At 39.7% G+C, this 27,318-nt stretch overlaps 1 protein-coding gene across 5 annotated transcripts in view; it reads left to right on the forward strand.

Moving 5' to 3' along the window:
- LOC131683083 (integrator complex subunit 3 homolog) overlaps nucleotides 1-27,318 on the forward strand; it is an 891,455-nt gene that overhangs the window by 518,851 nt on the left and 345,286 nt on the right. For all 5 annotated transcript variants that reach the window (XM_058964904.1, XM_058964901.1, XM_058964902.1 and 2 more), the window contains one exon: nucleotides 21,693-21,850. In XM_058964904.1, the coding sequence (XP_058820887.1) occupies nucleotides 21,693-21,850 (158 nt within the window). The remainder of the gene's footprint in view (nucleotides 1-21,692; nucleotides 21,851-27,318) is intronic.

The raw sequence follows: 27,318 nt of genomic DNA on the forward strand, positions 1-27,318 counted from the left end.
GTGCTTTTTGTTCTCTCCGGTGTGGTTTAGTTTTTTTGGTAGTACGAAGGTGCTTGCTGTGGCAGAGGCTGCAGTAAAGCATTAGTAATAAACAGTCCCGCGAGTGATAATTATTACCTGCGATATCGGTGCAGTGAAGTTACTAAACAGTTTTCTTGCCTGAAAGACGGCTTTGTTTAGACGAGCTATATCAGCTCTATTGTGTGAAGGTCACGCGGGTGACGGATAAAACAAACGAAGGATCAATTCACCTACCAGCTCGTCAGGAACCAACTGGTGAAGTGTTTTGTTTTTTACTTTTCTTATCGATTTTTTTTTCTTTTTATTGCTTTTGATTTTTTATTTTGATTTAAGTTAAACAGTGCGGTCGAGCGTGTTGCTCCCGCAACAAAATGGAACAAACAGAAGGATCACCCTCCGAAGACGAATATTATGGGGAAGAAGAACATATATCTGATACTGAGACAGATAATGTTATGGTCGATCCACTTCCCCCCAATGTCTCACAGCCCCCCCGAGTCAAGGTTTACCAGGATGGATCCGCTGGTCCTTGGGTGGTATACTTTCGGCCCAAAAATAAACCGTTAAACAGCATAACTGTTGCACGGGAGCTGACAAAACGTTACTCGGCCGTAACCGAGATTAAAAAGGTTCAGTCAGATAAACTGCGCGTAGTCGTTACTGACTTGAAACAGGCCAATGATATCGTTAGCAATAGCCTCTTTACGCTGGAGTATCGCGTCTACATCCCTTCTCGTGATGTGGAGATCGACGGTGTGGTAAGTGATGCGGGTCTAACTGTCGATGATCTGATGAATGATGGAGCTGGCCGCTTTAAGGACCCAAACCTTCAATCAGTTAAGATTTTGGAGTGCAAGCAATTGGACTCAAAGTCCATCGAAGATGGTAATTACTATCCATCAGACTCGTTTCGCGTAACCTTCGCCGGATCTGCACTTCCGAGCTACGTTGAAGTGGGAGGAGCTCGTCTACCCGTACGCCTGTTTGTACCGCGGGTCATGAATTGTTCCAATTGCAAGCAGCTAGGTCACACGGCCACCTACTGTAGCAACAAGAAACGGTGCAGTAAATGTGGGGAACGCCATGCGGATGATACTTGCAGTAGGCCCGCTGAGAAGTGTGTTTACTGTGGGGAGAATCCGCATGCACTTTTGACATGCCCAACGTACAAACTTCGCGCGGATAAACTGAAGCGATCCGCCAAAGATCGCTCCAGACGCTCTTACGCAGAAATGCTTAAAAGAGCTGTTCCACTTATCTCCGAAAACCCATTCGCTCTCTTGCCAACTGACGATAACGCCACTAACGACCCTTGCGAGGGGCATTCTTTGGCTCCGCTTGGAAACTCTAGGAAAAGACCTAATCAAAACTCACCTGAACTTCCTCGTAAGGGTCCTAGGTTGTCCCAAACAAGGGTACAAAATAAAAATAATTCATCAACTGGAAGTGCTGGTACAAATCCGAAGATAATACCTCCTGGTTTTGGGAAATTGAGATACAACCAGGAGTTCCCAGCACTCCCCGGGGCACCAAAAATCCCAAGTGCTCCAATTTTACAGTCAGAAACTCACCCTAAAACGGGATTCCTTAAATTTTCTGACATTGTGGACTGGATATTCACAGCTTTCAACATTACCGATCCTATGAAAAGCTTGCTGGTTGCTATTCTACCAACAGTAAGAACATTTTTAAAACAGTTGACTGAACAATGGCCCCTCCTTACAGCGATCGTATCCTTCGATGGCTAACTTATTAGACGGAATCAGGGATCTGATCACTGTTTTACAGTGGAACTGCAGAAGTATTATCCCCAAAATCGATTCATTAAAACACTTGCTAAATTACAATCATTGTGATGCATTTTCCCTATGTGAAACATGGCTAACTTCTAATATAAACCTCAACTTCCACGATTTTAACATTATCCGCTTGGATCGAGAAGACTCATATGGGGGGGGGGGGGTACTTTTAGGGATCAAAAAGTGCTACTCCTTCAATCGAATCAACCTCCCTTCGACGCCAGGCATTGAAGTTGTCGCTTGTCAAACAACAATCAAAGGCAAAGATCTTTGCATTGCTTCTATTTACATTCCTCCTAGGGCCATGATGGGATATCGAAGATTCTCCAACGTGACTGAACACCTTCCCTCGCCCCTCCTGCTTCTTGGAGACTTTAACTCTCACGGTACGGGGTGGGGCTGTCTATACGACGATAATCGATCTTCGACAATTCAAGACCTTTGTGACAACTTCAATATGACAATTCTGAACACAGGGGAAATGACACGGATCCCTAGACCACCTGCGCAAGCAAGTGCACTGGACATATCTTTATGCTCGACATCACTACGGTTAGATTGCAAGTGGAAGGTAATATCTGATCCCCACGGTAGTGACCACTTACCAATTGTAATTGCAATCACCACTGGTTCAAGACCATCGGCACCAATCAATGTTCCCTATGACCTCACACGAAACATTGATTGGAAGAGCTACGCTGCTGCGATATCCAAAACTATCGATTCAACACAGGTACTTCCCCCGGAGGAAGAATATAAGTTTTTGTCCAACTCGATTCTCGATAGCGCGATTCAAACTCAGACGAAACGAGTACCCGACGTGAACACCCAAAAACGTTCTCCCAACCCGTGGTGGGACAAAGAGTGCTCAAACGTGTACGCGGAGAAAGCTGCCGCGTATAAAACCTTCCGGAACGACGGGTTAGTTGCTAGTTATCGAGTGTACGCGATATTAGAAAAGCGAATGAAAAATTTAATGAAAGCTAAGAAACGCAGTTACTGGCGCCGGTTTGTCGACGGGTTAACAAGAGAAACATCGATGAGCACTCTTTGGAGCACGGCCCGACGTATGCGAAACCGAAACAGTACTAACGAGAGCGTGGAATATTCAAACCGTTGGATATTCGATTTCGCCAAGAAAGTTTGTCCGGATTCCGCCCCGGCACAGAAAATCTACCGCGCCGCGTCGCCTTACAATACCGCGAACGAAACACCGTTTACGATGGTGGAGTTCTCACTTGCTCTCTTATCATGTAACAATAAAGCCCCGGGGCCAGATAGAATCAAATTCAACTTGTTGAAGAATCTGCCAGACTCTACCAAAAGACGCTTGTTGAATTTATTTAATAGGTTTCTTGAGGGTAACATTGTCCCACATGACTGGAGACAGGTGAGGGTCATCGCCATCCAAAAACCAGGAAAACCAGCCTCCGACCACAATTCGTATCGTCCGATTGCAATGCTGTCCTGTATCCGGAAGTTATTCGAAAAAATGATCTTGTTTCGCCTCGATAATTGGGTCGAAACAAATGGCTTACTGTCAGATACACAATTTGGCTTCCGCAAAGGCAAAGGGACGAACGATTGCCTTGCGTTGCTTTCTACAGAAATCCAAATAGCCTATGCTAATAAAGAGCAGATGGCATCAGTCTTCTTGGATATTAAGGGGGCTTTTGACTCAGTTTCTATCAACATTCTGTCAGAGATGTTGCACCAGCATGGTCTTTCGCCAATTTTAAATAACTTTTTGCTAAACCTGTTGTCTGAAAAACAAATGCATTTCTCGCATGGCGATTTATCGACATCACGATTTAGCTACATGGGCCTTCCCCAGGGCTCATGTCTAAGCCCTCTCCTCTACAATTTTTACGTGAATGACATTGACGAATGTCTTGTCAATTCCTGCACGCTAAGGCAGCTTGCAGATGACGGTGTGGTCTCTATTACAGGTCCTAAAGCCGTCGACTTGCAAGGACCACTGCAAGATACCTTGGACAATTTGTCTGCTTGGGCTCTCCAGCTGGGTATCGAGTTCTCCACGGAGAAAACTGAGCTAGTCGTATTTTCTAGAAAGCGTGAACCAGCGCAACTACAGCTTCAATTAATGGATCAAACTATTGCTCAGGCTTCAACATTCAAATATCTCGGGGTATGGTTCGATTCTAAAGGTACCTGGGGATGTCACATTAGGTATCTGAAACAGAAGTGCCAACAAAGGATCAACTTTTTCCGTACAATAACTGGAACATGGTGGGGTGCCCATCCAGGAGACCTAATCAGGCTGTACCAAACAACGATATTATCAGTGTTGGAGTACGGATGTTTCTGCTTTCGCTCCGCTGCGAACATACATTTCATCAAACTGGAGCGAATCCAGTATCGTTGCTTGCGTATTGCCTTGGGTTGCATGCACTCGACCCATACGATGAGTCTCGAAGTGCTGGCGGGCGTTCTTCCTCTGAAAAATCGATTTTGGGACCTCTCATATCGATTACTCATTCGATGCGATATTCTGAACCCATTGGTGATTGCAAATTGCGAGAGGCTTGTCGAGCTTAATTCTCAGACCCGATTCATGTCCTTGTACTTCGATTACATGGCACAGAACATCAATTCATCTACGTATAACGTCAACCGTGCTCATCTCTTAGATACTTCTGATCACACTGTATTTTTCGATACATCCATAAAGGAAGAGATTTGTGGAATTCCGGATCATATTCGCCCACAATGGGTCCCAAATATTTTCTATAACAAATACCATCAAGTCGACTGCGCCAAAATGTTCTACACTGACGGATCAATTCTCAACGGGTCCACAGGCTTCGGTATCTTCAACGAAAATCTTGCTGCCTCATTCAAACTCAATGATCCTGCTTCAATTTACGTCGCAGAATTAGCTGCCATTCAGTATACTCTCGGGATCATTGACACCCTGCCCTCAGACCATTACTTCATCGTTTCGGATAGTCTCAGCTCCATTGAGGTCATCCGTGCGGCGAAGCCTGGAAAGCACTCACCGTATTTCCTGGGGAAAATACGGGAATATCTGAGTGCTTTATCTGAAAAATCTTACCAGATTACCTTGGTTTGGGTCCCATCACATTGTTCTATTGCGGGCAATGAGAAGGCGGACTCTTTAGCCAAGGTGGGCGCATTAGAAGGCGACACTTACGAAAGACCAATTTGCTTCAACGAATTTTTCAGTATCTCTCGTCAGAGGACGCTCGATAGTTGGCAAACCTCATGGAGCAATGGGCATCTGGGACGGTGGCTACATTCCATTATCCCGAAGGTATCAACGAATGCTTGGTTTAAGGGGTTGGATGTGAACCGGGACTTTATTCGTACGATGTCAAGGATCATGTCCAACCATTACTCGTTTGACGCGCATCTCCGTCGTATAGGGCTTGCTGAAAGTAATCATTGTGTTTGTGAGAACGGCTACCACGACATCGAGCATGTTGTTTGGCTGTGCGCAGAGTACTGTGTTGCCAGGTCCCAACTAATAGATTCCCTTCGGGCTCAGTTGGAGAAATAAATATGTCAAATACTAATAAATATGAAGATATAAATAATTTTTGCCCAAAAAACAACTCCCTCACCCTTAAGGTCAGTGTGCCCTCCCCAAAAAAAAACCATACCATGAACATTTTCTTGGGGAAAAGAATACGTATGCCAAATTTCATCAAGATCGGACTTGTAGTTTAGAAGTAGTTAGCGCACCAACATACATACAAACATACATTGATTATATATATATATATATATATATATATATATATATATATATATATATATATATATATATATATATATATATATATATATATATATATATATATATATATATATATATATATATATATATATATATATATATATATATATATATATATATATATATATATATATATATATATATATATATATATATATATATATATATATATATATATATATATATATATATATATATATACAGGGTGTTTGGTTCATGGTTAAGAATCTCTCGGGGGGTGATAGACTGCCATATTTGGAGAAAAAAATTGTTCTACACATACCATCAAATCTCAACCGTTACAGAGTTATTGAGCTTTTTGTGTAGAAAACTTATTTGTCTTAAAATACCTCTAACTTTAAAAGTATACTTTGTATGTTTAATGTTTTAGTTCCATTCGAAAGGTGAGAAAATTTCGCATTGAGTGTTGCCCTCACATGTTTCAGCTAATGAGTTTAAGTAGCCTTTTCAAAGTAATTTATTGAAAATTAAACAATTTTAAACGATTTTTCGTTCATTTCTTGAAAATCCCAATAGTTAACCTCATCATTTTAATAATTCAGATTGTTAGTCTTGATGAGCTGCTTAATTCGTTCTTTGACATGATACACTTATCTTTTCTTATATATATATATATATTATATATATATATATATATATATATATATATATATATATATATATATATATATATATATATATATATATATATATATATATATATATATATATATATATATATATATATATATATATATATATATATATATATATATATATATATATATTTAGACTCATTCTTATATGCCACTGTTTTTGGTCCGTTAGTTTCTGGATATACCTTATTAATAATCTATACCTGATGCAAATGATCGTTTAATGACATTTCGAGGTGAAAAAAAAAACATTTTAGCTATGTATCCTCCGCCATCGAGTGCGGCATCTCACCCGCAATTTTGATGCGGCAATTGTATGGGAGAGATGCCGCACGACGACATTCTTCTCTGAAATTATGGATGACCGTGCTCATGATCAGAATGCCTTCTAAAAGGTCACAGCTACTCAACCGACACATGATGTACCAAAAATAAATGTCTACTAGGGGGAATTAAAAAATCTCAAATTTCGGTCTATGTACTTAATGAATGGTCCCTTACACAAAGACTGGTTTCACCAAAAATGTTCGCACTAGTGAGATTTTTCTCTTTAGGGCAAATATTGCATAGTGCTTTCGCATAGACCTGCTAAGCCAAGTTTCGGCTTTACTGCGTTTTATCGGCATAAACAGTGCTTCTGCTCGGATGGGACATCACGTTTGACCAGTCGTTTGATTGAAACACAAAGTGTGTTTTAGCTTTAGGGATTTAACGTCAAGCCGGCGCCAATCTTTTCCGACAAAAAGTTAGTGTTGGTTTCTGATGAGACGAAGTCGAAACGCACCCATGTATTTATTAAGTTAGAATTTGTGTCCTTCATGTACAAAGATTGGTTTCACCCGTAGTGTTCGCCCTTGTGAAAATTTTTGGTGTTTACTTAATGTTTCTCCTTATTGGGAAATATAGCATAGTATTGCACAATGGTTCCAAATTCTGATTCATCTTTATCATCATCATCATCGTAGCATAGCACAGCATGAACGCCTGCACAAATCGCAGGTGGAATTGCAGAACTGAGCATATCCATTGCGATATCAGACCTCACCACAATCTATTATGATGTAGACCCGCTCATCTTAACACACCTGGCCACGTCCTTAAAAGCGTTTTAATTTCGTAATAGCTCTATCATCTACTTAAGGAAAACGCTCGGAACCGAAACAGTTTTCATAGATGATGGTGATATCAAAAGGCGGAAAAAATGTGAACTAGAGATTATATAAATTCATATTACACAAATCTCTGAAAAATGTTATTGTTTAATATATCCTATGTACTGCCAAAAACACGTTTCTCGTCACTTTCTCTCTGCAACTCAATTTTATGACCGGAAGGCACCTTTCGCTTGACTTCCTGCTAAGAAGCGAATCGTACTACGATGAAACCAGATTTCGAATTGCAGCTTCTATTATTTAATCAAGACAACCACAAATGCTTCAAAATATCAAAAATGCACAATTGAAAAACGATGACAACTCATCTTTATCTTCATTATCATGATCGTAGCCGAAGAATCCGAGTGATCCAAATCATGGCCCAATGAATTTCAGACTTGGGTTTCTCGATATTAAGCCGCCACTCTTCGGTCTACTTTTATATCCGCGCATTGCTGGCTTCTTCCATCCCCAGTTTAGTTTGGTGTGCCTGGTGGGCACCGCGTCATAACGTCCAAGGTCACATCCGAAAAGGGATGTGCGTCATAATGTCCCAGATTTTGTGACACTGTGCTTCATAATGTCCCAAACGTTACGACGCACATTCGATCTCGGATTATTTGTCGCAGTTATATGATGAAAGCTGTGACGCACTTATAGTTTCGGATATTGTGACTCATAAGAACTGCGTCATAATGCCTCGATGTTGTACTACCTGAGACATTATGACGCAGTAGCTGTGCGTAAAAATATCCGAAACGGTGCATCATATTATCCCGGGATTTATGATGCAATACCTCTGCGTCATACTATCCCTATATCAGTGTGCGTCCTAAGATCCCGAATATTTTTGCGCAGCAATGCTTTCGGAAGTTGTGGCACAAGAATGACTTCGGGTCTTTTGAAGCACTCTTGCTTCCGGATCTTGCGATACACTCTTATGCGTCATAATGTCCAGGACGTTATGACGCTCACTGTGGTGGGACGTTATGAAGCAATATGTGTACATCATAATATCCGAATCTATGAGTGCGTCACACTGTCCAAAATATCCATTGCGACATAAAATCTGAAAACGACAGTACGTCATAACATCCGGGACAAAGGATGTGTCATTGAATTCTGGAATGAGCGCGCGTCATGAATTCCGGGACCATATGACACACATTCTTGTTTGGGACCTTATGACCTGGAACGTTATGACCCAGTGCCCAAGCGTCAAAATATCTGAAAAGATGAGTGCATCATATAATCCCGGATTTTATGATGCATATGATGCAGCACTTCATTATGACGTACCCTTAAGCGGATGTTAGCACCTCCCTTCGGACGGTATGAAATGGTGCCTACCTGGTGGTAACGGCAATGATAATGAGAGATGAGTGGTTCTGAGGGTGGTGGGATGGGGTTATGATGTGAGGGAGGTTTAATGAGAAAGGCAAAAATGAGCCAAATAAAATAGGTCCAACAACAATTATCGTCAATATCTTTATTTTCAAGACTTGAATAAATAATCGACATTTCAAGCAAACATTTGGCATCAAAAGTACAAATTCGATTTTCAAATCTTCCTTTACTCCCAATTTAAATATTTTTCAGTACCTGCCTACATGCTATCAAAAACCGTCGCAAGTGGACAATGCGGTCTAAGCGGTACGGTCAGTCATAAATGATTTAGACTTACAAATACAAGTAAATTTTGAACCTATCCCAACAAATTTTGCAAGATTTTAATATCATGGTGGTTCCAGTTTATATGAAAATTTGCTGTGCGGCTGCACTCTTCAACCTATAATTCTGGAACGGCAAGCCGGATCATAAAAAACAACTAAAAATTCAATAACAGACGATGGGAAGGCAAAAACCATTCATTTGAGACTAAATTTGTGCAAATCGATCCAGCTATATCTGAGAAAGAGAGGTGGCATTATTTGCCCCATACACACATTTTCCTATATCGACGACCTGTGGTTAGGCTCCCTATTTTCAGAGTTATGGCATAACTTTTCTATATGACAAACGACACAAAGGGTCGAGAGATGGAAATACTGCTTAGTCAGAACATTTGTTTAAAATGAATTGATCTACAATTTCGTGGAGCATTTTGCAGATTCAACTAAGGCCATTGCAAATCTTTTTTAAAAATTATGTCACCCCCCCCCCCTTCAAAATCGCTGAAAAAAATCAGGGGGCAATTTTTTTTTAAAAATAACCAAAATTCAAAAAATTGTCACGTTTTATAGAACAACAATAGCTTCCATAGAGTTTTGCTTTTCGTAACTGAAAACTATTATGGTAGTTTTAGAAATTACCATCCCATGATAATTTTTATTTTGACCATTCTCGGGTAAATGTGAAGTTTGAAGGAGTCCAACATCAAATGAAACGTTTGCTGGTCGCGGAAGGAAGGACCCATCTGTGTATTATCAAATGAAAATCTCATGGAAAGGCTAATACAGACCGACTTCTGAATCGATTCCATTTTAAACGCAACAGTCGATAGAGACATAATCGATCGTTGCATTCGAAAATAATTTCGATAAGGAAACAATCTGAATTCAAATCAGACTCCCGGCGATTTATATGTGGTTCAATATTCAATATACATGAGCTTTACCGAAAGGTTTTTGACATTCAAAGATTTCATATAGGATCGTAGTGTTCATACCGTATTTCCGCAGCCATATGTGCGATTCTTATGAAATTGATCAGATCAAAATCTGCTACCAAACCTTCCATTTAAGGCTAAGCTTGTGAAAATCGAAAAAGTCGTTTTCCAAGAAGCCGAAGAGACATTAATTCTGAAATATTCCAAGAACCAGAAACATGCGAAATTTTCGAGATAGACGCTGGAATCAAAAGAATTTTGTCTGGCCATCAGCGATCAAGAATGCTCTAGCAAAGCTAAATATAGATCTTACAAATAATGGTATCATCGGCACATACCGCAGGGGGATCCGGCAATCCATTATCGATGTCAATTTTTGTAGCCTTGGAGTAACCGGAAAGATGGACTGAAAAGTGTGCGAAGATATATCCACAGCGACCACCAAGCGATCTGGTACAGCATTGATAACAGGACTATGAACTACACATGAATATGAATATGTGGGAGATATATAAGGATGGAAAACAGCGATTTTTCACAGGAACGTGTCCGTCTAAGAACTTGAATTTGAGGGTATCCTCTTCAACCTAAATGCGAACGAGTTCACGGCACCACTAACAAGGGCGTGTAATGCGACCATACCAAGGGATGGGAAACCGAGAAACGATCGCCGGGTGCAATACGACGATTATCGATCTACGTATAAGTTGCCTCCGAGCTTGGAGAAGAAGTCGGAGATCACTTCGGTTTCTCATCTTGCTCAGTTCAGAAGCTAGAAATCGCTCCGCTGCAATAGCAGGGCAAGTAATCAAATTTACCCGCGCGACGCTTGGTCTATTTGCAAAGGCAAAAATTGATTCCTTCTGCCTAGTGTGTGAAACGTGAACAAACAATGAGTGACAATGCAAAGCAAAAGTATATCACGATGCGGGCAAACTGTGTTGCTGTTGACTACACGAAATATCCGGTAATACCATCAATTCATGAAGGGGAGCAAATGTTGAAGGTGAACTTGAAGTTCAACGTAGCTTGCGGTACTTTATGCGGTGCAATTCCACCATTTACGTCATGCGGTACTGAATATGTTAAAAACCATTAGTCAAGCAGAATCATTCGCTTCCCAGAACAACATGAAACACGTCATCGAATGTAATGACATTTTACACAGTATCCCAACGTATATAGATGTTGACAGTATTGAAATAAAGATACATGACCTGGCACCACGTACTAGTTCCTTCGCTATCAAACAAATCCTGTCGAAATACGGAGAGGTGAATAGTGTTAAGGAAGATACTTGGAGGAACTTCTTCCCAAGGCTCCGCAACGGCGTTCGTGTGGTGAGAATGCGTCCGACAAAACCTATTCCTTCTTACTTGACTTTCACATGCAAATCACCTCATGGTGTTGAATATTCTCAACGAATACTAGTCACGCACCCAGGACAGATTCCTACCTGTCAATATTGTGATCATCCGCTACAACACGGGAAACCTTGCGCAGCAAATGCTAAAGAAATTCCACCTGATACGACCAAAGCCGGTATACAATCATTGTATGTTAAACCACAACCAGTTGGTAAACCAACGACTGCAGACCGGGCATTCACAAACACCAGCTCAACAACGATCGGCCCCAGTACCACTAAACCAACTGCCATTGCCAACATCGAAGTAACAACGATTACAGTCAAATGTTTTCAAACCAACAACCATCACCACCAATAAGGAATCTAATACCGATGAAGAAGGATTTACAATAGCGACCCGTAAGCACAAACAACAAATAAGAACATCAGACGATGAGCAAGATGAATGCAGTACCGATGATGACATGGACGTAAACGAAAACGCGAGAGAAGACGGACCAAATGACCCCCAAGGTACGCTCCACGGCTCAGTTGTGCTATCGCATTGAGCCGTGTCAAATATATTTAAAATTAAAACAGAAGTCAGAAAGCTCAAGTGAAGCGAGCTGCAAGAACCGCTCTCAACAAAGCAGTCAAGCTGTACAAGAAAGCCTTGCCACAAAGCCAACGCGAATTTCCTTAGGAGAGACCTACAAAGTTGGCATAACAAAGATAAAAGGCTCAGCTGCACCACCTGAAAGGTGCCCGGAAAAGATGGAGGTCACCATCGAAAGGTTTTCCGCACAACATGAATCTATTTTCGCCGTACAGTGAGGAGGATGATCACAAAGATGAAGATCGATTTACCAACAAACAGCTTATCGAGATGGCGAAAGCCATAAAAGTGAAGTGATACATGAGAGCCCGCATATGTTCAAAACGATCCGATAATTGGAAGCGACAAAAGCTGATGTTACTTCCGATGCCGGGACAACATGGAGATCTTTCAGCGTAGTCAATATATCCCTTTGTAATGTTAGAGAGAAGGAGTAATCCTGAACAAGCTAACGAAGTACGCGGACCGTGAGAACGGCATCTCATGTAATTCGGCTTCCTTATAGGCAAGTCTACAGTGAAATCCAAACGGTTGTGGGAGCTTCGGAGACAGCAGAGATAAGGATATCGTTTTTGCGTGGTGGTTCCCTTAGACGTGAAGAATGCTTCAATAGTACTAGCTGGGAAGCAATCGCCCATTGGCTGTACAGCGTGAGTAACTCTGCAGGATATTATAGAGCTACTTTCAGTACCGAACACTGATCTACGAGACAGACAAAGGAGAATCACAACTACAACTGACATTCCTCGACTCGACGCTGTGGAACGCAGTGTACGATGGAGTATTGAAGCTGAACCTTCCCAGAGATATAACGATTTTCGGCTTCACGGATGATGTGGTGTTCCAAGTAATCGGACAATCACTAGAAGAGGAGACACTAGACACGGAGACGATTGCCCATCATAAAACAGAGTTGGTGATGACTAGCAGCCTAAAGACAGCGCGGTCGGAAAGTATATCATCGTCTTGAACTTTTAAAGTTACGATGATTATGTTAAGGGGAAGGCTGTGAGAGCAACCACAGCTTTGCTTGAGGCGTCAGTGTACTGGGCACCACGAACCAGCTGGAATCGCCGGACCGAAGCATGTGAGCAGACTAGTTTCACCGTCAGGGACAAGATCGAGTAGGTCGAGTGAAGCACCAGCGGTGGGTCGTCGAGTTTTCAACGAACCGGAAGCAGCGAACCAGAAGCTACGCTCCATCCGGTATTGTCGAACCGTCCTCGCCAAGTACTGGTTGGCCCTTTGAGTAGGATTTATGGACTATGTGAGAAGATTGCGACAAAACTGGGAGCTAAATGACTCACGCAACAGGCATCGGTATGGCGAGAACTTCCGACGAGGAATTGAGATGGCCCGCGAAAACAGGAACTAAATGGTTCACAGAAACGGGAGCCAAATGGCTAACGGAAGTTCACCACTGCGATTAGCCGGATATGTGTTCGGAGCTAAACCGCTCTAATGTATCATTTTGTCTTAAGACTGAATCAGCCTCCCCACGATATAACGCTTCGATGCAGTCTCGTGGAACAAAAGTAAGGAAGAAAAGTAAGGACTATTAGTAGTGGTTAGGCACAAAAGTGAATCCCACCTAGAGCCAATGCACTTTTGAAGCTATTTAACCATACTATAAAACATACAGACATTTTCAGATATCGACGAACTGAATCTAGTGGTATATGACACTCGACACTCCGGGTGTAGCTCAAAAAGTCGAATTTCAGAGTGATTGCACAGTCTTCCTTATATGAAAAAGGCAAAAAATGAACTGATGATTGCTATACATTTCATAAATCTGTACGACTATCAAATGAATTTCTCTGATGTGGCTAACTACTGCGCAACAAGATGGAGAAAAATGCAAAGATTTCGAAGATGTACACGGAACTGAGCCGAATTACTATCATGTACCAAACAAAACAAATCTACAAATCTTCAAGCACAAGCGATAAACCAAAGCTGATGTTTCCACTAGAGTTCGAAAAAGTATAGTATGCACAGGATGTACGTTCGCCAGGCTACTGTATACGAAATACGCAATAGAAAAAAATATCAGAGAAAACCATATCTGAGATGAATAATTCCATTGACGCACACTTTACCTTTGGATTCATTCCAGAATGTTTTCCAAAAGTCCATAAGTGAAATGCTGCAATCCTGTTTCTGTACATTGTTATCAAGCAGGTTCACATTTGACCGATTTTCATGCCTTGTGTGTACAGTCGGTCCATGTGCCGCCACAACGGAACGAAAATTATTCAAGCAACCAAAAGTTAATACCTTAAAGTACTCTTAAATGTTTACATTAAGTGCTTAGAGAATTTTCAAGCTTTTATTGGGAATTTAAAAATTGCACTGTTGGGAAAATTATTTAAAACGAAAACTTTAGCATCCCTTTCCTATGTGAACTTTTGATTGATTCAGTAATGTTTGCTTGAATTTTTCTAGTAAAACAAATAGGTCAACCCAGCTATACGAAATCACCCTGTGGAAACGTCCACGAGAACAATCGAAAGAAAATGCAAAAAGAAAAAAAAAATTGTGTTTATTAAAATAAATATTTATTTTTTGTTTGCCCCCCCCCCCCCCTTCAGAAAAAAATTTGTACTTGGACATAATTTTTAAAAAAGATTTGTAATGGCCTAACTTACTTAGAAAATTCAAAAACTGAAAAGGAGCACGCGCGATTTCATTTCGTTTGTACATCAATCAAGCATGGGTAAATAACGGCAACAGTGTAAATCGCAGCGGTGCAAGCATTATTTTTCTAACTATAATTTGATGTACAGCAAAATAATTATATTTCCGCAACGGTGTCTCGTATCTATATGAAGCGGTGGAAATATTCATTATGAAATTTCCAATAAGTGTATGTAAATTCAGGCATGGGAAAATTCACGCATTCGTTTGATTGCATCTGATAGCCATTCATCCTTGGTTCAGCCGCACACAATCATCATAGTGAGCATGGAGCAACGAACCATGAGAGAATGCGATGAATCCTCTCTCCACCACTATGTTTGTGCACTCCGAGCGGTCAGCGAACGCACTATGAAAGTGAGTGGTTAAAAAAATACTTGAAACGAACCGAACGTCAGCAAACAGGCAGGACTTCAATTCTAGATGAATCAAAATTCGCTCACTCATCGAATGCATTTGTTGACTCATTCAGAGGGTTCCTTGTATGTAATTCCAATAATAAGTATGAGGCGCTGTATATATCGTTTACGCAGAGCTGTAGGAATTAGATTTTTCTTTAAACTTCTTGTTCGGCTCGGAAGCCTTTTGGTGATTATAAGCCGGGAAATTACATGAAAATATAGCACAGTTTGAATACTGTGTCTGTGACATATGACTTCTTTAATAATCATTGCTTCATAGGCAAGGACTCGACGTCGCTTTTGGGAATGATTTGAGATAGTATCGTCGCATTCGGAAAGCGATAGAAATTGTTAAATTTAAAATTAATTATTTTAAAAGGCTACCGCGATGTTTATATAAACAAATTCATTATACCGCTACGGAGCGTAATTTCCTCACCCTTCGTAGTAGCAATCGCACAGCTGTTTATTATAGTAAATTAAGAGTCAATACGAAATTAAAGTTTGTTTTGCTATTGTTAAGATTATATTGATTTGTAGACAGAGCTGCGCTAAAAAAATTTAAGTGTTGGATACGTTGTACATAAAAACGTATTGACTCCAAAAATACGTCTGTTGAACTTTTTTTTTCATAACTAGTTCGTCGGGATAATGACGGATATCAATATTTTTGGAATTATTTGGAATTCTTAGAACGAGTTTGACGAGTGGGTTTTGAAATACCGTCATCGGTGATTACTTTACGCCAAAAATAGAATGTTTTGTACATTACATTCAAGAACTACGATCACGCAACTTCAAATTTGAAACTGTTCGATGTTTTACATATGCACAAGTACCTCCAAAGTCATTGAAAAGAACTTTTGGAAAATCAAGATTGAACGTGAAATCTAAAGAGCTAAAATTGGCGTAAAGTCACCCCCACAAGGGGGCTACTTTACGCCAAAAAATTTTTTTCGCGAAATCATGTCATGATTTATTGTAATGGATTATGCTCGTTATTTATGTGTGAAAGCAAATGAATGTAGTGCTCGTAAAAATAAAAGGGTGTGTTCAAAAACTGCGTACCTCGCATCCAATAACCTTGTTTTGGAGAGTCGATAAGTCCTACAATGAAAAAAGCAAGCCCAGAAAAAAAGCTCTACATGATATACTTGATATTGATGATATTGAGCCTTAAGAATTAGACCACCTTGTTTTAGTATTTTTCTAAAAGTAGTTTTAATTGTGTTACGGAGTGCAAAGGCTTTTCCAACAGAAACGTTTTAATGGCCAGGTCAGTTCATCGATCTTTCATGACATATCCATTTATAATATGACGAATTTCGCACCAACTCGAACAAATGTTGGCAGCACCCTTTCAGATTTTAATGAAACTTTCTGTACATGAGAAATTTGTCACAAAAAGCCACTTTGCATACTTTGTTTTTCCAAAAATGATCTAGACAAGCTTTTGAGAGGGTCAAATTTTTTTAACCACGTTTTCTCAAATGGCTATTGTCTAAAAATGATAAATCCTATAAAAAAGATGAGTGGGTAATGTCTAGGACATACCCGGAGTGTCGTGACTACTCGTTTGACTTGTAATTCAAATCGAATGATACTCAATGAAATATGTGGGAATGTTTCAAGTTATTCTTTATAATAATTATGGTGGTTCTGAAAAGAACCTTTGTTGTTGGCGTCTGCGTTGATAGGGGATGCGCTCGATTCTAAGCTCGTTGAGACATTCATTCATGAAATGAACAATTTTCTTGCTTTGAAATATCATTGTTAAAATCTCTCGAAACAACCATCGGAATCTTTTTCGTACAGAAATTAATACGCTTAGTGAAAACTCCGGGACATAACCGCGATGATCATATTCTTAAAATTCTGCTTGTATCTCTTTCAAATGGCTAAATTTTACGCATTAAGTTCGATTCACCGGGCTCAGTGAAATTTTCCTGGGGATCCCGTTCGTTAGTATATTCAGCAAAACAATTTTATTACCGAGTTCTCCGCGTTGAATACAGGTCAATAATTTCATATAATGATTTCAACAAGCAGACAATGTACATGTATGACAGGTAGGAGTGTTCTGAAGTGGTTTTAGTGGAGGTATCAACATTAAATCGTGTATTGGACATTTTACAATGATTCTCCTTAACCCTGCAAAACCACGGGGTTGGCAGCAGAGGGTTAAGTTGTTTGGAAGAGATGACAGTTAATATATGATAACTAAAAATATAAAATTGTTCTATAAATTGCAAAGTTATTGCCGCATTGACCTGAAAATTTGTCATTTCATTCATAAAGGAACAATCATTGAAATTATGTCAATTTATGCTTTGCAAGATTTGAAATAACTTCGAAGTGTGGTCACGACACCCCTGTTATGTCATATACATTACCAACCCATCTTTTCATCATTCGTTTTGGTGTAGCTTTCGTTTAGTGGCAGAGTTGCGACATTCACTGATTTTCTTGGAAGGATTTGCAAAAACCTTCGAGTTTGTAGATTAGAAAAACATTTTATTATGATTCACTGGTAAAAGTACAGAATTAACAAGCGCAAACTTAGTACTAGTTAATAAAAGAAACTTTCTAATTAAATTGTTTTTCCATTTTGCATTCGTCCTAATAAGAACGGTTTGTAGATAACTATGTTGATACAAGACGAGAATCTTTTGAAACAATTCAAACCTTGCCGACGATTGTTTTTACTGCGTACATACATCTTTCCCCTTTCGCGCTCACTCCGAATGAGCACGCTTCGCATCAAGGCGTTCCTATTTATTGACTTTACAATGCAGATGGAAGGCCATCCTTTTGTTCGACAAATGAAAATATTTTCATTATTCGTTTTGGTGTAGCTTTCGCTTAGTGGCAGAGTTGCCACATTCACTGATTTTCTTGGAAGGATTTGCAAAAACCTTCGGGTTTGTAGATTAGAAAAACATTTTATTATGATTCACTGGTAAAAGTACAGAATGAACAAGCGCGAACTTAATACTAGTTAATAAAAGAAACTTTCTAATTAAATTCTTTTTCCATTTTGCATTCGTCCTAATAAGGACGGTTTGTAGATAACTATGTTTATACAAGACGAGAGTCTTTTGAAACAATTCAAATCTTGCCGACGATTGTTTTTACTGCGTACATACATCTTTCCCCTTTGGCAGCTCACTCCGAATGAATACGCTTCGCATCAAGGCGTTCCTATTTATTGACTTTACAATGCAGATGGAAGGCCATCCTTTTGTTCGACAAATGAAAATATTTTCATCATTCGTTTTGGTGTAGCTTTCGCTTAGTGGCAGAGTTGCCACATTCACTGATTTTTTTGGAAGGATTTGCAAAAACCTTCGGGTTTGTAGATTAGAAAAACATTTTATTATGATTCACTGGTAAAAGTACAGAATTAACAAGCGCGAACTTAATACTAGTTAATAAAAGAAACTTTCTAATTAAATTCTTTTTCCATTTTGCATTCGTCCTAATAAGGACGGTTTGTAGATAACTATGTTGATACAATACGAGAATCGTTTGAAACAATTCAAACCTTGCCGACGATTGTTTTTACTGCGTACATACATCTTTCCCCTTTCGCAGCTCACACCGAATGAGTACGCTTTGCAGCCTTCGATATTTTGGTGGCAATTTTAGTGGAAGTTACTATCGCCTTTTCAGTGACTGCGTTTCTTAGCCTTTGGCTTTTTGGCCTTCTCACCGCCACCAACGTTTTTCTTCTCTCCGGTGGTAGCCGATTTGATTGGTCGTCCGATGCAGCTTCTCACGACCACGCACGTCTGTTATGCACTGCGTCTTACACACGTCTGGCTTTGAGAAAAGCTGCGACATCCCTATTTATAGGTTTTATCATTAATGTTGATTCTCATTTAAAGTAATTTTTGAACTATTTAAACAAATTTTATATAGCAAACAACGTATCGGTAGCAAGCGTTGAACGTTTTCCTTCCGATTTATGAAACAAGATTGGCAATCCGTTTAGTAGAAGAAAAGTTATTAAGGTTCAAAATATACGTAACGCTTTCGCTAATATGCACTACTATCGCTTTCTCGCTCGTTCTCGTGGCGTGCATGAGCCTTTCCTTTCCGTCCGGCTTCTAATGGCTTAACCAAAACTAATATGCCGGCTTTCCCCCACCAACTGCTCTCGTCAAGCAATCCAATACGAATAATCATAGGAACCAACATGTAGTGGACCTATATATAAACTTTTCATTATTTTATTGTTCATTTGCTGCACCATTTTGACGGCTCTGTGCGGGATGGGCTGAAAATTTTCACTTTTCCGAATCGTTTTCGAAAGATTTTTCAAAACGCTATATTTCCGTTGATAATGAATGTCCTACATGTTCCAAAATTTAATACAACATTTGTACAAATATTTTCGACAAAATGCCGAAGAAATTGGTTAAATCCATTCAGTACAACAAAATATATAAGCGTTCAAAATCTTACATCATTTTTCTTCCGAAATTTTGAAAAGGGGCCCCTATATTGAAAGGTAAGTCGTTAGTCACGACAAAAATGTTGTATGAGTTATTTTCGCAAAATTAGTCATTAGTTGGGCACTTTCAAGAAAAAAAGTTATTTGAAACAAATTTTTCCTTGTCCAAACTGATTTTTAGTGTATTTTTATCGAAAACTAAACCAATGAAAGTCACAATCATCTCAGAATCCAATAAAACTCAGTTTGTCAAAAGATATTGTCCAATTTAGCAATTAAGGGTGTTTATACGCGATTAAAGAGTTTTTAAACTATATGGGGTTGGCTCGATCGGCAGTTACCGAAGAAGCTGGTTTCATTCCAGTAAAGCACATTCAGAATTTAAGCTGGCTTAAGGTTTCTGTCAGAATTTCGAATCAAATAAAACAACCGATCGCGGCTCATTGCTTCATTTAAAACTGATTGTGGGTGGTTTGACTAGGATTTAATAGTATTTACAGGTATGTTCCGTTGGGATCATTTTAGATGTTTTGATGCATTTTTTTCAAATTTACCCTTTGATCGTTATAATATGCGAAAGCATGAAAATTACCAGTATTTTGCCGCACATTCTAATCTATTCTGCCGGATTGTTGATCAACAGAGTTCCGAAAAATCATAACAAGAACCAGATAGCTCACTACAAAAGGGTATGGTACTTCTAAGTGAATGAATCTTAGTAACAGGGGATATATTCTTCTTGCAGAACGGATCTTACTTCTTAGAATGGCTTCACAAGCGGTAATAAAGCTAAAAAAGATTAATGGGGAAAACCAAATGTTGAACATTATTTATTCACACCACACATTCGTATGCTTTTCCTCTTGCTACGCGATGATATTCCAGAAAGCATGCATTTGCATCACACATACTCATATACACATAATTACACTTTATCACAAATACACAACACATTTTAATGAAAAAATTGGACAAAAAGAAAGCTAACAAGGGTGTCGCTCTTGCCATTTCGGGGTGTCGGTCTTACCCGCAGCGTTTTTAAAATGTTATTTTTCTCCTTTTGGCAACCAATAATTTTTAATGAATCCAATTTTTTGAAACACTGAAAAAATTATATCTTGTTAAGGTTGCACAGAGAATGCGTAAAATTCGCAAACGAAAAAAGCAGTTTTTTTCCACACCGTATGTCAGATCTTCATAAAAATCAATCAGCAGTACAGTAACAACATTCTACATACGCTGATTGATTTTTATGAAGATCTGACATACGGTGTAGAAAAAAAACTGCTTTTTTCGTTTGCGAATTTTACGCATTCTCTGTGCAACCTTAAGAACCATCTAAACAAGGATTATGCACAGAATATATAATTTTTGGAGCTTCGTGGTATTTTAGAAAAATGATTGCGCTTAGGGTGTCGGACTTGCCCCCGGTTCCCCTACTGAAATAGTAAAAAGTACTTCAACATGATACAAAAGAAATAAAGTCAGTAACTTGTAGGTCACGCTAGCCGTTAAACGATAAGCTTGCGTATGTAAAAATTAAAAATCCTGCATCTTGAGCTATTTTACCTCTGCACTTCTACCCATATATTACCTTTACAAAGGATAGAGAACCGATTGAACGATTCAATGATTGGATATGATGATTGAATCAAGATTAGACTCATCGAGTGGCTCGCAAACCAAAACAATAATATTCTAATCTGATTCACTCACATCCAAACATCATTCTTAGAAAATATTGAGAGAATGAGAGGCTCTCCGACTTAGAACGAACAGGAGTCAATTGAGTGCCGCACAGCTGCTATCGCTAATGAGCTTTGCGACAAGCTCAGTGTATACTTCCTGGCGTTTACTTCGTGAGACAAACACAACGGTTGGTAGCATGAGATGTATCAGAAGATGAATACAGATGAATGAATTTCGAATGTATTTTTCCCATACCTGTGTAAATTATGAGTACCACTTTCATGTCAAATACAAGAGAAATAATACTTAAATGTAGCTTTCATTATCCTCGAGTTTTGTATGTTTTCCCTATTTAGAAATATTTTACCTACGATTTAAAAAAAACGACAACGTCCCGCGCGCAATTCCTTAATATAATAATGAACAAAGCAGTTATCTCAATGCATTATTGATATTTTTGCAGGATCTTCTTCCAGTATTAGATACATCATTGCATGCTGAAGCTTTGACTTACATATTATTGCTACTGAAAACCGAAAAACCTACGTCAGATTTGGTAAAATGCTTGCTAAGTAGGGAGTGTAAAAACAAAGCAGACCCGTTTGTCATCTCAATACTAAGGTAAGATGCAATAAATAATCTCATAGTGAAAGAAAATTTGACATGTTTCATCAAAAACATTCTAACGTATTGAAAATTTGAAAATTTATATACTATTGTCGCCTTCCATATTTCAGCATATCGTTTTTAAGACTCTAACGCCATTGAAAAATCGAATTTCTATAAATTCTACAGTTATATTCAAAGCTGAGGGAAAAAAAGTTAGCTAAGCTTGTGCTTTTTTTAAATCGTTTTGTGCAAGCTTTATTTCAAAAAGCGAAAGAAAACTTGCTCATATCACTACCGAACTAATCTGTTTTAATCCTCCTAGCAGTGCAATGCCTCATTTCTTCAAAGTATGATTGTATGGCTGGCTATGTTCAGTTAAATTGTGGAAATGTCTACTACACCTTTCACCTATATACAATGGCTCACAAGCCACAAACTTGATTTCTAACTTATTTATAAATATGAATATGAAAAATCCACAATCCACAACCACGGTATACCAGGCGGGTGAAGGCGATCAGGGTTGCCAAAATTAAATCTGCATTTTTGTCCTAAGAATTCTTTTCATCTCTATTTACTCTTCGAAAAATCTGTGTCGATATCTGTATCGAATCAGTTGAGTCGTTTAACCTTTTGCTACATTTGTAACACCGAGCGCTCGTTTGTTACAGTCGAGTTGTTTGTTGTAACATTACCTTGAGTTAGGCGATATCGGTGAAGATGTTTATCCCAGAAAGGGCTGGAGTATAAACATTATAAACGTTAAATTTCTTACCTGAAAGAGGGCTTTGTTTAGACGAGCTATATCAGCTCTCTACTGTGTGAAGGTAACGCGGGTGACGGATAAAAGAAACGAAGGATCAATTCACCTACCAGTTCTTCAGGAATTAACTGGTGAAGTGTTTCGTTTTTTTACTTTTCTTATCGATATATCTCTTTAAAAAAATGTACATCCTTTTTGATTTCTTTTATTTTGATTTAAGTTAAATAGTGCGGTCGAGCGTATTGCTCCCGCAACAAAATGGAACAAACGGAATCACCCTTCGAAAGACGAATTTTATGGAGAAGAGGAACGTATATCTGATTCGGAGACAGATGATGTTATGACGATCCCCTTCCCTCACTTTCCCCCAATGTCTCACAGCCCCCCCCCCCGGAGTCAAGGTTTACCAAGATGTATCCGCTGGTCCTTGGGTGGTATACTTTCGGCCCAAAAATAAACCGTTAAACAGCATAACTGTCGTACGGGAGCTGACAAAACGTTATTCGGCCGTAACCGAGATTAAAAAGGTTCAGTCAGATAAACTGCGCATAGTCGTAACTGACTTGAAACAGGCCAATGGTATCGTTAGCAATAGCCGCGTAACCTTCGCTGGATCTGCACTTCCGAGCTACGTTGAAGTGGGAGGAGTTCGTCTACCTGTGCGTCTGTTTGTAGCGCGGGTCATGAATTGTTCCAATTGCAAGCAGCTAGGTTACACGGTCACCTACTGTAGCAACAACCAACGGTGTGGTAAATCTGGGGAACGCCATGCGGATGATACTTGCAGTAGGCCCGCTGAGAAGTATGTCTAGGAATAGACCTAATCCAAACTCACCTGAACTTCCTCGTAATGGTCCTAGGTTGTCCCAAACAAGGGTACAAAATAAAAATAAATCATCAACTGAAAGTGCTGCTACAAATCTGAAGATGATACCTCCTGGTTTTGGGAAATTGAGATACAACCAGGAGTTTCCAGCACTCCCCGGGGCACAAAAAATCCCAAGTGCTCCCATTTTACAGTCAGAAACGCAACCTAAAGTGGGATTTCTTAAATTTTCAGACATTGTGGACTGGATATTCACAGCTTTCAACATTACCGATCCTCTTAAAAGCTTGCTGGTTGCTAATCTATCAACAGTAAGAACATTTTTAAAACAGTTGACTAAACAAAGGCCCCTCCTTGCAGCGATCGTATCCTTCGATGGCTAACTTATTAAACGGAATCACGGTTCTGATCACTGTTTTGCAGTGGAGCTGCAGAAGTATTATCCCCAAAATTGATTCATTAATCAATTCATTAGTTATTCGAGAAAATGATCTTGTTTCGCCTCGACGATTGGGTCGAAGCAAATGGCTTACTGTCAGATACACAATTTGGCTTCCGCAAAGGCAAAGGGACGAACGATTGCTTTGCGTTTCTCACAACAGAAATTCAAATGGCATATGCTAAGAAAGAGCAGATGGCATCAGTATTCTTGGATATTACGGGGGCTTTCGATTCAGTTTCTATCAACATTCTTTATGGGAAGTTGCACCAGCATGGTCTTTCACCAATTTTTAACAACTTTTTGCTAAACCTGTTGTCTGAAAAATAAATACATTTCTCGCATGGTGATTTATCGACATCACGATTTAGCTACATGGGTCTTCCCCAGGGCTCATGTATAAGCCCTCTTCTCTATAATTTTTACGTGAATGACATTGACAAATGTCTTGTCAATTCCTGCACGCTAAGGCAGCATGCAGATGACGGTGTGACCTCTATTGCAGGTACCAGGGCCGTCGACTTGCAAGGACCACTGCAAGATACCTTGGACAGTTTGTCTGCTTGGGTTCCCCAGCTGGGTATCGAGTTCTCTACGGAGAAAACTGAGCTAGTCGTATTTTCTAGGAAGCGTGAACCAGCGCAACTACAGCTTCAGTTAATGGATAAAACTATTGCTCAACATTCAACATTCAAATATCTCGGATTGTGGTTCGACTCTAAAGGTACCTGGGGATGTCACATTAGGTATCTGAAACAGAAGTGCCAACAAAGATCAACTTTCTCCGTACAATAACCGGAACATGGTGGGGTGCCCACCCAGGAGACCGAATTAGACTGTACCAAACAACGATATTATCAGTGATGGAGTTCGGCTGTTTCTGCTTTCGCTTCATTGCGAGCATACATTTCATCAAACTAGAGAGAATCCAGTATCGCTGTTTGCGTATTGCCTTGGGTTGCATGCACTCGACCCATACGATGAGTTTAAAAGTGCTGGCGGGCGTCCTTCCACTAAAAATCGATTTTGAGACCTCTTGTATCGATTACTCATTCGATGCGATATTTTGAACCCATTGGTGATTGCAAATTTCGAAAGGCTTGTCGAGCTTAATTCTCAGACCCGATTCATGTCTTTGTACTTCGATTACATGGCACCGAACATCAATTCATCTACGTATAACGTTAACCGTGATCATCTCTTAGATACTTCTGCTCTAACTGTATTTTTCGACACATTCATGAAGGAAGAGATTTGTGGAATCCCGAATCACATTCGCCCACAAGTGGTCCAAAATATTTTCTATAATAAATACCATCAAGTCGGCTGCGGCAAAATTTTCTGCACTGACGGATTAATTCTCGACGGGTCCTCAGGCTTTGGTATCTTCAACGAAAATCTAGTTGCCTCATTCAAACTCAATGATCCTGCTTCAATTTACGTCGATGAATTGGCTGCCATTCAGTATACTCTCGGAATCATTGACACCCTGCCCGCAGACCATTATTTCATCGTTTCGGACAGTCTCAGCTCCATTGAAGCCATCCGTGCGGCGAAGCCTGGAAAGCACTCACCGTGTTTCCTGGGGAAAATACGGGAATACCTGAGTGCTTTATCTGAAAAATCTTACCAGATTACCTTGGTTTGGGTCCCATCACATTGCTCTATTGCAGGCAAAGAGAAGGCGGACTCTTTAGCCGAGTTGAGCACATTAGAAGGCGACACTTACGAAAGACCAATTTGCTTCAACGAATTTTTTAGTATCTCTCGTCAGAGGACACTCGAAAGTTGGCAAACTTCGTGGAGCAATGGGCATCTGGGACGGTGACTACATTCCATTATTCCGAAGTTATCAACGAGTGCTTGGTTTAAGGGCTTGGATGTGAACCGGTACTTTATTCGTACGATGTCAAGGCTCATGTCCAACCATTACACGTTTAATGCGCATCTCCGTCGTATATGGTAATCATTGTGTTTGTGAGAACGGCTATCACGACATCGAGCATGTTGTTTGGCTGTGCGCAGTGTACTGTGTTGCCCGGTCCCAACGAATAGATTCCCCTCGGGCCCGAGGTAGATCACCCTATGTGCCAGTCTGGGACGTCCTGGCCAGCCGTGATCACCCCTACATTTTTCTTATCCACATCTTTTTGAAAACTATTGATGTCCAAGTTTAATGCATTTTCCCCTCTCATTCGCAGTAGAACCTCGTCAACCTCTCCCTGTATCTACAATATGGCATTGCTTCACGAGTCTACGATGCATACCTTTCTTGATAACCGTCCATCCAGAACATCATGACACACATCACAAGAACATCATGACAGCATCGGAGTGCCAATAATCATCCAAAATATCGACGCTCCCCTCACCCCTGCGATTACAGGATGGAAACCACTACAATAAAGTGTGCATATCCTCCACAATCATCAACCAGCCAACGAGAATGTCAATTTTACAAAATTTTACAATATGTATCCCACTTCCTACCTTTTTCCTGTACTAACATAAGCGGTGTTGTTTAACAATGTAAGCAGCGAGGAAATCGTTCCGATTTTGTGAACTCGTTTTATTTCGAAAATACGGTTACAAATTCCGAATACAAGAAGGAGATTTTGTTAAATACATATTCTGCCCATAAAAGCATAAGAGTCCCATATAGATTTTTGTAGAAAATGAGTTATCTGTTGGATTGTATTCTGTATAACCACTGAATAACAATGCACAAATAAGATTACCTAGTTTGTTTAGAAAATATTGAAAAAAATACCAAAACATGGTTGTCCCATCCATAAGGCCCAATGAAAATGTAAATCTTCAACAGCGTTTTTCTTGGCTTGCTGTTTTTCAATATGGGACTCTTATGCTTTTATGGGCAGTATTGATGTAGGTTAATTGTATCTACCTTAGGTTTAGTAATTCCTCCACTGAATTCGCTGTTATAAGTTATCGTAATTCTATATGAATATAATTATTATAGGTTATACAGAGTATAATATGGGTCGGGATATTCTTACCCGTTATAATTTTAAGGAATTAGTAATTTTCTCCAGGCTATGCCTAAGTAAATTATACTAGGAATCTAAGTAGTTTAGACGATCGCTAACTTGAAAAAATCTATGATTTGTTCAGGTGAACAGCCGGGTAGGACACCGATAATTTTTGCGACACACGTCTAACCACATTTCTTAATGATATATAAATAGCTTAAATGATAGTGTGATCGAGCCACGTTGATCTCTATTTGACCTTCCTATTCGAGTCGATCCTCTCTGCGATCGTAGGGTTTGGCTCAGCAGGCAGCCGTTGATAAAGGGGACCGTGGCGTTCGGTGTTCGATATGGTGCAATTAACACTCCCCCCGGAATGCTCTGAGGATGCGTCCGAGGTGTATTCCTTTCTACGCCAACATCGAGAACCGCGAGATTAACGGCTGGTCTCTCGTAAATTCC

This window comes from Topomyia yanbarensis, chromosome 2, assembly GCF_030247195.1.
Source record: "Topomyia yanbarensis strain Yona2022 chromosome 2, ASM3024719v1, whole genome shotgun sequence".
Lineage (NCBI taxonomy): Eukaryota > Metazoa > Arthropoda > Insecta > Diptera > Culicidae > Topomyia > Topomyia yanbarensis.